Source organism: Emydura macquarii, unplaced genomic scaffold (genome assembly GCF_026122565.2).
Source record: "Emydura macquarii macquarii isolate MOO-44397 ecotype Brisbane River unplaced genomic scaffold, CSIRO-AGI_Emac_v2 contig_2768, whole genome shotgun sequence".
NCBI classification, from domain to species: Eukaryota; Metazoa; Chordata; order Testudines; family Chelidae; genus Emydura; species Emydura macquarii.
The window spans coordinates 4853103-4865585 of NW_027132905.1; the positions used below are offsets into that span (position 1 = coordinate 4853103).

General features: G+C 42.9%; 1 protein-coding gene across 3 annotated transcripts in view; it reads left to right on the top strand.

Moving 5' to 3' along the window:
* Positions 1–441: 441 nt before the first annotated feature.
* TBC1D9B (TBC1 domain family member 9B) overlaps positions 442–12483 on the top strand; it is a 42537-nt gene continuing 30495 nt past the window's right edge. For all 3 annotated transcript variants that reach the window (XM_067567332.1, XM_067567333.1, XM_067567334.1), the window contains exons 1-3: positions 442–783; positions 7495–7605; positions 11261–11379. In XM_067567332.1, the coding sequence (XP_067423433.1) occupies positions 666–783; positions 7495–7605; positions 11261–11379 (348 nt within the window). In that variant the 5' untranslated portion in view covers positions 442–665. The remainder of the gene's footprint in view (positions 784–7494; positions 7606–11260; positions 11380–12483) is intronic.

Here is a 12483-nt window from a genome sequence, read left to right on the forward strand (position 1 = left end):
ATTCCCCCAGGGGGGTAGGAGGGTGGTGTCTGGGGCACAGGGCAGAGGAGTTGTTTCCCAGGGGAGGGTCTCTGTGGCACGGGGGGGTCGTTCCCCAGGGGGAGGGGCAGGTCTCTGTGGCACGGGGGTGGGGGAGGGGGCTGTTTCCCGGGGGGAGGGGCAGGTCTGTGGGTGGGTCGTTTCCCGGGGGGAGGGGCAGGTCTCTGTGGCATGGGGGTGGGAGTGGGTCGTACCCCAGAAGATAGGGGCAGGGTCTCTGTGGCACAGGGGTGAGGGGGGCTGTTTCCCGGGGGAGGGGCAGGTCCCTGTGGCACGGGGGGGGGGGCCCCGGGCAGTTCCCCGGGCGGGGTCTCTATGGCACGGGGCAGAGGGGTCGGTTCCCGGGGGCTCGAGGACGGAGGCGGCCGCTCCCGCCGCGCTCCCCGGCGGGAAGAGCAAGGTGCCAGCAGCCGGCCGGGCCGCCAGAGGGCGGTTGCCCGGGCTGTGCCGGCTGAGTCGGCTAGGCCCGTCTCCTCAGCTCCGGCCGCGGGAGGCGTACGCGGCCCCCGTGACTCGCCCGTACGCGGCCTGGCCCTGCCCAGGAGCCCGCTCCCCCCCTGGCCGGAGCCGGAGCCGGAGCCGGAGCGGACTGGAGGCCTGGCCCAGCGCCGAGCCGAGCCGGCAGCATGTGGCTGGGCCCCGAGGAGGTGCTGCTGGCCAACGCGCTCTGGGTCACCGAGCGGGCCAACCCCTTCTTCCTGCTGCAGCGGCGGCGGGGCCACGGCAAGGGGGGCGGCCTGACGGGTGAGGGGCCGGGCCTGAGGGGCGCAGGGACGGAGGCGGGGGTGGCCCCGGCTCCCTGGTTACTGGCAGCTGGGAGGCCGCGCGAGTGGGGGAGCCGGGCAGGTTGCGGTGGGGCGGGGAGTCTCCTGGCCTGAGAGGGGCGGCGAGCCCAGGGCGCCCCCCTCCCCCCGGCAGCGCGAGGGGCGCCAGGCTTGGGGCTGGGGCCCAGCGGGGAGGGATCCCTCCCCCGCATCTGTGGCCGTAATGGTCCCAGGCGGGGTGAGGGTTCCCAGGTCGAGGGCAGGGTCCCCTTGGGGAGGGATCCCTCTGCCTTATCCCATGGTCATAAGGCGCCTAAATCTGGTGCTCCCCTCATGTGCAAACGCCCCCTCACTTCACTTGGGGTGTGCGTGAGTGACAGGAGAGGCGGAGTGAGGTGAACATTTGACATGGCCACCTGAGCTCTGCACTGGTCCGTCGTGTGCCTTTACGCGCTGGTTCCCCATCTCCAACCCCGGGTCGGTAGGACAACGTGCATGGATAGTAGGCTTGTTCAATTTCCAAACAGGCACCTTCCTGCTTTCGCCTTTGCTGCCCCTCATGCTTGGGAGGAGAGCCCTGTAAAGATCTGCACATTTCATTGCCCTCCTTAAAACTCTGCTTTGCAGTGATGTGCTGACAAAGGTTAGGCCACTGGTTCGCTGTGACCACTGCCTGTCATACTGATTAATATTGCCTGTTTCCTTGTGGTTTCTGTCTGTGTCCACATATTCTCTCTTACCTTATTCTTAGATTAGAAGCTCTTTGGGGCAGGGACCGTCCTTTTCTGTTTGTACCGTGCCTAGCACAATGGGGTCTGGGTCATGACTGGGACTTTTAGGAGCTACCACAATATAAATAGCAAGAATAGAAGTAGATGGAATTATTTTTCTTTATGGAAAAAGATGGTTTTTGGTATGATATTCATATAATCTTGAATTACTAAAGTATCTTCCTTTTTGTGGAAGTGTAAAATTGACAACCTTTATATGAATAAGAGAAAGTATTATAGTTCTCAAAAGCACATATGAGAGTTGTGTAATGGATAGATGCAGTTGGTTTAGACTTTATAGTTATGAATGTTTTGTTACAGTGGCAAAATTGAAGTTGTTTGCCTGCTGGTCAGTGCGAATTATTCATTTAATTTGTGTGTGCCTGATTTGGGTATGAAGTGTAGTGACAGAAGTGATCGTAAATGGTTAAAATGTGACTAATAACCAATGTTTTCAAACACTTTCAAAACATCCCTTAATAGCATACATGCTACTTTCATTATGTGAAATGCAGAGTTAACGTAAATGTAAATATTGTAAAATGTGTAGGTCGCATTTAGGCTAGGTTGTGAAATATATAGTAAATTTTTACATGTCAAGACTTGTTAATCAAATGTCCTCAATATAAGATGATGTAATATTTACATAAATTGCTGTCATTATGCATTTGTCCACAATTTTTTTAAGATGAGGGATTTTTATTGTTTATGTAGTGCATATCAGGGTTGTACCAGTTATTTGGATAATCTTAATTATAATTTTTTAATGCTGGAATTTCCTGTTTTTATAAAGGAGCTATAAGAAGAGGTGATTCTCTGGTGCTATGGATGTCTTAGAATCATAGAATATTAGGGTGCAAGGGACTTCAGGAGGTCATATAGTCCAACCCCCTGCTCAAAGCAGAATCAACCCCAACTAAATCATCCCAGCCAGAGCTTTATCAAGCCAGGCCTTAAAAACCTCTAAGGATGGAAATTCCACCACCTCCGTAGGTAGCCCATTCCAGTGCTTCACCACCCTCCTAGTGAAAATTTTTCCTAATATACAACCTAGACCTCCCCCACTGCAACTTGAGACCATTGCTCCTATTTCTGTCATCTACTACTACTGAGAACAGCCTAGCTCCATCCTCCCTGGAACCCCTCTTCAGGTAATTGAAGGCCACTATCAAATTCCCCCTCACTCTTCTCTTCTGCAGACTAAACAAGCCTAGTTCCCTCAGCCTCTCCTCGTATGTCATGTGCTCCAGCCCCCTAATCATTTTCATTGCCCTCTGCTAGACTCTCTACAAATTGTCCACATCCTTCCTATAGCGGAGGACCCAAAACTGGACACAGTACTCCAAATGTGGCCTCACCAATGCTGAATAGAGGGAAATAATCACTTCTCTCAATCTGCTGGCAGTGCTCCTACTAATGCAGCCCAATATGCCATTAGCCTTCTTGGCAATAAGGGCACACTGTTGACTCATATTCAGCTTCTTGTCCACTGTAACCCCCAGGTCCTTTTCTGCAGAACTGCTGCCTAGCCCGTCGGTCCCCAGTCTGTAGCTGTGCATGAGATTCTTCTGTCCTAAGTGCAGGCCTCTGCACTTGTCCTTGTTGAACCTTATCAGATTTCTTTTGACCCAAGCCTCCAATTTGTCTAGCTCACGCTGTATCTTATCCCTACCCTCCAGTGTATCTAACACTCCCCCCAGCTTAGTGTCATCTGCAAACTTGCAGAGGGTGCAATCCACTCCATCCTCCTGATCATTAATGAAGATGCTGAACAAAACTGGCCTAAGAACCGACCCCTGGGGCAATCTGTTTGTTACCAGCTGGCAACTAGACATTGTGTCGTTGATCACTACCCATTGAGCCCCATGATCTAGCCAGCTTTCTATCCACATTATTGTCCATTCATCCAACCCATACTTCTTTAACTTGCTGGCAAGAATACTATTGGAGACTATATCAAAGGCTTTGCTAAAGTCAAGATATATCATCCACCGCTTTTCCCACATCCACAGAGCCAGTCATCTCATCATAGAAGGCAATCAGGTTGATCAGGCATGACTTGCCTTTGGTGAATCCATGCTGACTGTTCCTGATCTCCTTCGCCTCTTCCAAGTGTCTCAGAATGGATTCCTTGAGGATCTGCTCCTTGATTTTTCTGGGGACGGAGATGAGGCTGACTGGTCTATAGTTCCCTGAATCCTCCTTCCATTTTTGAAGACAGGCACTGTATTTGCCTTTTTCCAATCATCTGGGACCTCCCCCAATTGCTACGAGTTTTCAAAGACAATGGCGAATGGCTCTGCAATCACATCAGCCAACTCCCTCAGCATCCTCGGATGCATTGCATCTGGCCCCATGGACTTGTGCATATCCAGCTTTTCTAAATAGTCCTATACTGTTCTTTCACTACTGAGGGCTGCTCACCTCCTTCCCCTTCTGTGCTGCCCAGTGCAGTAGTCTAGGAGCTGACCTTGTCTGTGAAGACAGAGGCAAAAAAAGCATTGAATACTTTAGCTTTTTCCACATCATCTATCACTAGGTTGCCTCCCCCATTCAGTAAGGGGCCCACACTTTCTCTAACCACCTTCTTGTTGCTAACATCTGTAGAAACCCTCCTTGTTACCCTTCACATCCCTTGCTAGCTGCAATTCCAATTGTGCTTTGGCCTTCCTGATTGCACTCCTGCATGATTGAGCAGTATTTTTATACTCTTCCCTAATCATTTGACCAAGCTTCCACTTCTTGTAAGCTTCCTTTTTGTATTTAAGTTCACCGAAGATTTCTTTGTTAAGCCAAGCTTGTTGCCTGCCATATTTGCTATTCTTTCTGTACATTGGGATGGTTTATTCCTGCGCCCTCAATAGATTTCTTTAACATACAGTCAGTTCTCTTGGACTCCTTTCCCCCTCATATTTGCCTCCCCGGGGGTTCCTGCGCATCAGCTCCCTGAGGGAGTCAAAGTCTCGAAAGTTTTAACATTTAAACTCAAGAGCAATTAAGTAACTGAACCTATGAATAGTTTGGTTCTAGTAACCTATTTGTACAAATATGTGCAAAGCATCTACATCAAAATCAGGCTCCCATTGTGCTAGGTACTGTATGTACACATTGTAAGAGATTGTCCATGCCCCAAAGAGTTTATAGGATAAAGCTTGCAGTTGATAGCATGTCTGTGTGAACCTAATAGTCTACTCTTGCCATGTCACTTGTAGGATCAGGGCCTCAGTAGACAAGACAGACAAAGGGTGGGAGAAAGGAAGTCGTCTTATCTATATTTTACAGATGGAGAACTGAGACACAGATAAATTAAGTGACTTGCCCAAGTTCACACAGGAAGTCTTGGGCATAAGTGGAAACTGAATCCAGATCTCCTGAATCCTAGTCCAGTTCCTGAACCACAGGAGAACATTAAAATCATGAGGACATTACAAAATTAATGATCATCTATTGATGTTATATGTGTTACATAATAAAACATCTAGAAATATGGTGCAAATAAAGCTGTGCGAATAACTTAATTCTTCAATTTGCTGGCCAAACCAACACATTGGAGGGAAATATTGTTTTTGGGTTGACCCAGAAAAAGAATTTTTGGCGAACCAAAGAAGTCAAAAGATTTTCCTTTTGGGTTCAACCTGAAACATTTCAGTTCAGTTCAGTTTTTTTTAACTTGTTTTAAATAAAATTGAAGTAAAATTTGAAACAAAAATTGTTTTGAATTGAAATGTTTTATTTTTTAAATGTTAAAACAAAGCATTTAGATTTTTTCTGATTCCTCCTCCTAACCCCCTCACCAAAACAATTTGGTGAATTTGATACAAATTCACAAAGTCTTTAGTCAGTCTGAATCTGTGGGTTTTGGCTGAAAATTTTCCACCAGCTCTAAGTGAAAATTACCATATTTAAATTTGGACGCTAAAATATTATCTCTGAAGCAGAGTTTCCTGTCACTCTCTAGCTGAAGGAGCAGAAGATTCTTTCAAATTAATTAGTGACCTTGCCATGCAGATGTAATATATCTATGAAATGTATAGATTTTATGGTGATGGACACTGCAACAAACCCTAAAATAGGTAGACCTGGTATCACAGCAATTATACTAATTTTTAAGATAAGGTTTACAGAAAAAATACCATGGCTGTTAGAATTTTTTCCAAATATTGTTATTTCTTAAAATAACTAACAGCCATGGTTTAACAAACAAATCCTCTTAGCAGGGGCAGGGACAACTACTTTGTATCCAGTGACCAGCAGATTAAAATATTACCCAAAACAATTTCCATTAACTGTTTGCAAATATAGAGATAGAGCTTGCAGGCAGATACTGGTTATATGTAATAGAGTAAGTGTGAAACCAGCTTAGTGCTATTCAGTAGCATTGAGGGAGATGAAATTTCACCTTCATCCAATCATTTGAATCAATATCAAAGTTCTCAGAGAGTTTTACTTTATCCTCTTTAATAATTTTAAAAAAATAATTTGCTGATTTTTACATCCCAGAAGATAAAAGTTTTGGCTTGAAATTTCACTCTGATATTAGGAGGAAGTGAAAACTCTATGAGGATCAAAAGAGATTTTATAAAGTCATCAGTTCAGGAAAGCATCCATATTCAGGAAAAAACTGAAGCAAGAGCTTAACTTTAAGCATGTGCTTAAATGTTGTTCTAAATAGGGATGGAACTATATGAATGTGCTTATATGCTTTTCTGAATCATGGCAAAGTCCTGTGTCCTTTAGTGGGAGTCTGTAAATTGAGAAAGGAAGTTTCCTTTTGCCTTGCAGCCCGAGGATTCATTCTTTCTTTGTGGTAGGAGAGAGGGAAGTTGTTAGGCTCCTGATCCTTCTGTAACCTACATGATAAATCTGTAACATCTTTTGATAGAAAGAGGATCATCTTTAACATTTAGATTTGGGAGCAGTTTAAGAAACAACCCAACCACAAAAACAAATGGGTTTGGTCTTTTTTTTTATTTTTTTCCTGGATGCTATCCCCTGTATTATCAATATTTAGTTCCAAAAGTACTTTCCTTATTTTAGTACAGTTTCATACTATTCATACCAAAAATTTCTCTGCTTTTGTGATCTGAGGATCAGATCTGACTCCACTCTCATCTAAATTGCTAATTTAAGGAGTGATTAAATAAAATTTGCCTTCTAAAAATATCACTGAGGCCTGCAAGCATCAGCCTTTGCTAGTATTTGCTCAGATATTTCTCTCTATTTCGTCCTACTCTGGTTGAGTTTATCATCTTACCTGCTATTTACAAAGGTGGCATTGAAAGCTGTGGCTTAGAAAAATTCTCTGATGTATTATTTTTGGATTTTGGCATCCGTAAAATCCCTCCTCTGTTTATAAAAATATGAAATCTGTAGGATCGAAACCCTTTGGTTCTTTTAATAGTGTTTTAGGAATATCAACAAAAAACCTCAGGGGTTACCCAAAAGCATTCTCCATGCTGGGAACTAGTCTCTACCCCTAAGAACTTTATTTCCTTTTTTCAAAGAGGGCTTATGTTTGAGTGTTTGCCATTTGAGAATTATTTATCATAGACTTGAACCTGTCCAGAAAAATTATTTCCTGTATGTTAATTACAAATACTTTCAGAGGAACATCTCCTTCCAAAGAAAGTTTAAAGAAAGAGTGTCACCATGAGTCTTATAATGGACATCTGATTGCAGCCTTAACTACGAAGTCATTAGCAGTGAGCTGTAGTTATTCAGTACAAATAGTTTGTTTGATCCTGTGACTGAATATTCACCACACCCTCTTCCAAGACTGAGGCACCATTGCTTACTGTCCCCTAGGGATACCAAGGGGCCATGCACATTGGTTCCTCTATCCGTTTTGGCTTCATTTCTCCTTATCCCAACTCTCTTATCAGTCTCTCACTTTGTTTGTCTTCACACCTTTTGTTTCCTAGGTCTGCTTGTGGGAACCCTTGATGTGGTTTTGGATTCCAGTGCTAGAGTTGCTCCTTACCGGATCCTGCACCAGACACAGGATTCACAAGTCTATTGGGCAGTGGCATGTGGTAGGTACTACTGTGAATAGTGGCAGGTGGTTGCATACATATCATTGCGCCATTCAAAGGGTCAGTTATACTAAGGCTGAATGTTTGTTACAACTCTCACAGGAGTCATGGATCCTGTGACTTTTTAATGTGTCCACAACTTTTTTGTGATAACAGGCGAACTAGTTTCATTAAGAACATTGACAGCTGTTAACTCAAACCTCCAAGCAATATGGAATGCTAAAACTGTCTGAGCTCAAAAATCTGAGATCAATGAACTCTCAGTGAAAGCTTTAATTTCTTCAGGGATTGTGTGGATTCTTTCTCCTCTAAGGTGTGCATGTATGTATGCAGGGGCAATAATTCAGAGATTCCTGTGGCAGGGCAACTATTGTGTTCTGAGGTGCTCATTGGTAGTACAGCACAAAATGGGAACATGTACGAAAATGAAGGTTATTCAGGGTGCCAAACAATACACATGATTATCTCTTTACTATATTGCCATGGCTTAGTCCTTTCAACCCTAATCAGCCTGTGATTTTTCCTTTTAAAAAAAAAAAGTAATGAGAATTCGAGCCCCACATATCATCTACATCCCTTGTACTTGGCTTTATTGGAATCTTACCATTCCTTACTGCACAAGCCCAGGTTCGAGTTGGATAATATCGCTTCTCAGCCTTATGGCTAAGATCAAGTATATCTCTATCTAGTTAGCTAATGTTTGTTTGTATCTATCTGGCCTTTGTGTTGGGTGCGATAAACATTATGTTCATACGCTGCGTTTCTCAAAATAACACTTGATCTGGCCGAAACATTATCTACAATTTTTAATCTGTTCTTATCAGTTTAATCTGATAAAATTTTTGTAAACCAACTCCCCCCCACCATCAGTTTAGTCTGATCTGATGCATCCTCTGTCTCCGTTTGAGGATTTTATATATATGCTGCATTTCTCAAAACTACACTTGATCTGGACGAAACATTATCTAAAATTTTAAATCTGATAGAGAAGTTTGGTTATTGAGAGGCTTTCAGTCCTACGCACTGATGAGGAGAGAGTTGTATTTAAATGTATGTGTCAGATTGACCAGTGTATGGTGGGAAATCTTTGCTGTAGGGAAGTAAAATGTGAGCCTAAAATAATCTCGCTGTGAACCCACAAATATCAGTTTCTGCCCCTGTTCCCCTCCTTCCTCCAGATGGCCACTCAGTCTATCCTTAGAGCTGCTTAAAGCCTATAGGAGAGGAGAAGCTTAGAACTGTGGCGTTCCTCACAGAAACTCATCAACTCCCATTTGTGGGGAAAAAGACACAGGAAGAAAGCAGGAAAGCAAAGTGGTGGGTGAGAAACTCAGAGCAGAAGGAAGCAGCATTTTTATGGATGTACATGATGCAAATTGGCAATTTTAAAGCAATGTGGCAAGAGTAAATTGTGCATCCAGCCTCAGAATCTCATCACGCATGGAGTCCTGCATCTAAGGAAGAATGTAAAGTGCATGGGTAACAACATTAGCTTCTTAGTTAACTACTTCAATCTTTGAATTACCTCTAAGGAATTCAGTTTTGTGAGTTAAAAGAAAATATATAGCAAGTATTTGGTTGCTAATATAATTATTAAAATATATCCCTTAAAGAGAAGATTTATATTTATTTACAGAGTTTTTATATGGTATGCTAAGCTAAACCATTTTGACTATAATATTGATGTAAGAAAAAAGAGTGAAAAAATGGCAAGATGTTGTTGTTATATATGTGTATTTAAGGTTGTAAAAATAGTAGTATAAGGTGAATTATTAGGCAGTAAATGGATATTTTAAAAAGGCTGAAGTGAACATTTAAAAGGGTAGAACAATAAGAGTCAGTTGAGGTTTTAACTTTTGATTAAAATTACAATGTGTCAGGCTGAAGTGCCTCTTGGTAGGAAAGGGGGAGGGGTGTTTGTGGCTCTGTTCTTTCATGTATTTCATGAAAACAGGATTGGGCCAACATTACGATCCCTGAGGGACCCCACTTGATATGCCCTTCCAGTTTGACTGTAAACCACTGATAACTACTCTCTGGGAACAGTTTTCCAACCAATTATGCACCCACCTTATAGGAGCTCCATCTAGGTTGTATTTCCCTAGTTTATTTTTGAGAAGGTCATGTGAGACAGTATCAAAAGCCTTACTAAAGTCAAGATATACCACTGCTTCCCCTCTATCCACAAGACTTGTCTATACTCCATTGACCTAGTGGAGACAAAATTTGTAGTCCCCTGAGGCAGAAATATTTATTGCTGATTCTAGTTTCGGGTTTCAGATCTTGAGGTTATGTTGGTTTGTGAAACCACAGACAAGCTGAGGTAGGTTTCATGGTTAGGTATCCAACTACAGACCTTTCAGCTGTGACTCATTTGTTGCGGAGGTTGCCTCTTAACAGTTTAAGAAATAAAACTTGTGTAGAGTAAGAACTTCAGGGAGTTTGTATCTTCCCTTGTCTCCCCTTTCTCTCATCGACCATGGTCCAGAGGCTTTTATGCCTGCATAGAAATTGCACAATAGGATGGATGCTGTGTCATTAAAGCAATTGAAATGTTCACCTAAACATTTTTAGGAATCCCATTTCCCTACTGTTTTCAATTGGGAGTGAGTCCTGTACATGGTTGAAGTAGGATTTTAGAACTTGCTGGAATTTAATTGAGGAGAAAGTTTACAAACATCTTAGACTTAAATGTAAATTGATTCATCTTTCATTTGCATTTTATCATGTTTCTTACTTTGTCTGCTAATTACCAAAGTTCTTAGTTTTTCTATCAGGGCTTTGCTTCTTTCGTCTGTTTTCTGTGCTTCCATACTGCCCTGAATGGTTACAATGGTGAACATCCAACATAACCATTTCCATTACTCCAGGATTCTGACTTGAATGCAAGGTTGAGCAGAAAGAGGTGACCCTGGGTAGAGAGGGAGAAATCTCTGACTAAAATGTAAATCTCTGCAATAAATAGCTAAAAGAACAAAATCACTGGTCAGCTACCCTTTCTATAGAAATGTGCCCTCCTTCAAAATTTGTTCCAGCATGAAAGAAAATTTTAAAACTTGAAACTTGCCTATGCAGCGTTAAGGTGAGTGACAAATAAGCTTCTTTTGAAATAAGTAAATAAATTGTGCCAAATGTCCCAAATAAATAGCATAGCAGCATTTCAGATGTGAATGTTTCATGTTTGCCTTGTTTGTTTATTTCGGGTCCACCTACTTTCTTCCTGGCAGTCATGCACACAGCACTGGACTGCAGGGATCCTGCAAGTCCTATTTTTCTGAAATTACGGTTTGTATAAAGTTTTCCTAATATTCCATAGGGTATAAAATACTCATTAAGAATTGAGAAAACCTTTCCAAGCTCTGTGATTTGGGGAAAAATAGGACTTCATGTACACTTGCAAGCAGACTGACCTATGGTGTGCATGGCTGCCAATAGAAAGTGCTGGTTTGTCACCACTAAAAGGAGCTGGCAGTGGTGAAAACAATTTGACTTTCAATATATTCTTTTTTAAAATTACTCCCAAGCGTGGATGTAGTTGACTGGTTACAGGTGCCCTGGCCACTGTTTTCTGCAGTAATGCCTTCGTTGGTTTCCTATTGTGAACTTGCAAGAAGAATGGTGTTCTGACTATTTCCTGTTTGTCCCCCTGTGTTAGGCTCATCTCGTAAAGAAATCACAAAGCACTGGGAATGGCTAGAGAATAACTTACTGCAGACTCTCTCCATCTTTGATAATGAGGAAGACATCACCACTTTTGTCAAGGGCAAGATACACGTAAGAGACACATATTTCCCTACAGCTCATGGGAAGGTGATGCTGAGATTTTTTTTTTTTTTTGGAGGGTGAAAAATTTCCTATAGAGATTTCCATCTACACTCTTCTCAGGACATATGTATGCTTCAGATCTTCATATAACTTATAGTATGTTATCAGTAGTATGTTATTGCTACAATAGCACAGGATTAATACGTAGTCCACTAGAAATCATGTGAAAAGGGCACAGAGACGACCTATGCCTGTTGATAGTCCGGGGGGGACAGAATGAGGGCAGCCAGCTTCAGCAGCATTACTGAACATACTCAGTTCAAGCCAAACAGCAAATCTCGGGGGAGGGGATGGGGGAGGGCATGTGACCCTGCATGCCTCCCCACACGTCACCTCTGAAAGGGCAGAAGATCTCAGAAAGCAAACTGTCTTTGAGAATTTCACCTTTTGCAATAACTCACTAAAACCTGCTGCCTGTCTAAGATTATCCCAGTGAGCATTATCTTTGACGGAGAGAAACAAGAGGACCATATTGCACCTCTCTGGCCTCCCCCGTGTTTGTCACCAGATAATTCTAGCCTGTAAACAATGCACTTTGCACATTAGGACTGTTCAGAATCTGTCTCTGGTGTAAGGTGATTGTATCCTAATTCCCACTGGGCTCTGTTTCAGACAAACACTAACATCTCTGCTGGTTGGGGGTTAACTAAGAAAGAGTAAGAGTTTGAACTGTGTGGTTGGGGCCTTTGATATTTCTTTGGGAGAGTGAGTGAGTAGTCTTGCCCTCCTGGTGTGATGTGGGTAGAGTCAGCTGTCTCACTAGAAATACTATAATACTAATAATAACACTAGTCTCACTAGAAATACTATAATAGGAAAGACAGCCTGAGAATGTCAGAAACAGTGCTTTTGTCTCAGGGTGTTGAGATAGATTATTAACTTCCTCTAACTCCCTCTGTGAGCTGGTTCCTCATTTTCTGAGACTTCCTCTTCCCTTGTATTTTATAGCAACAGTTTAACTTGACTGATGTACCTTCACTGTCAGTCCCTAGATCCAGATGACCAAGGGTTGCTGGCATTTTTGGTGAAGGGCCTTTAACCGAAATTGCTTTC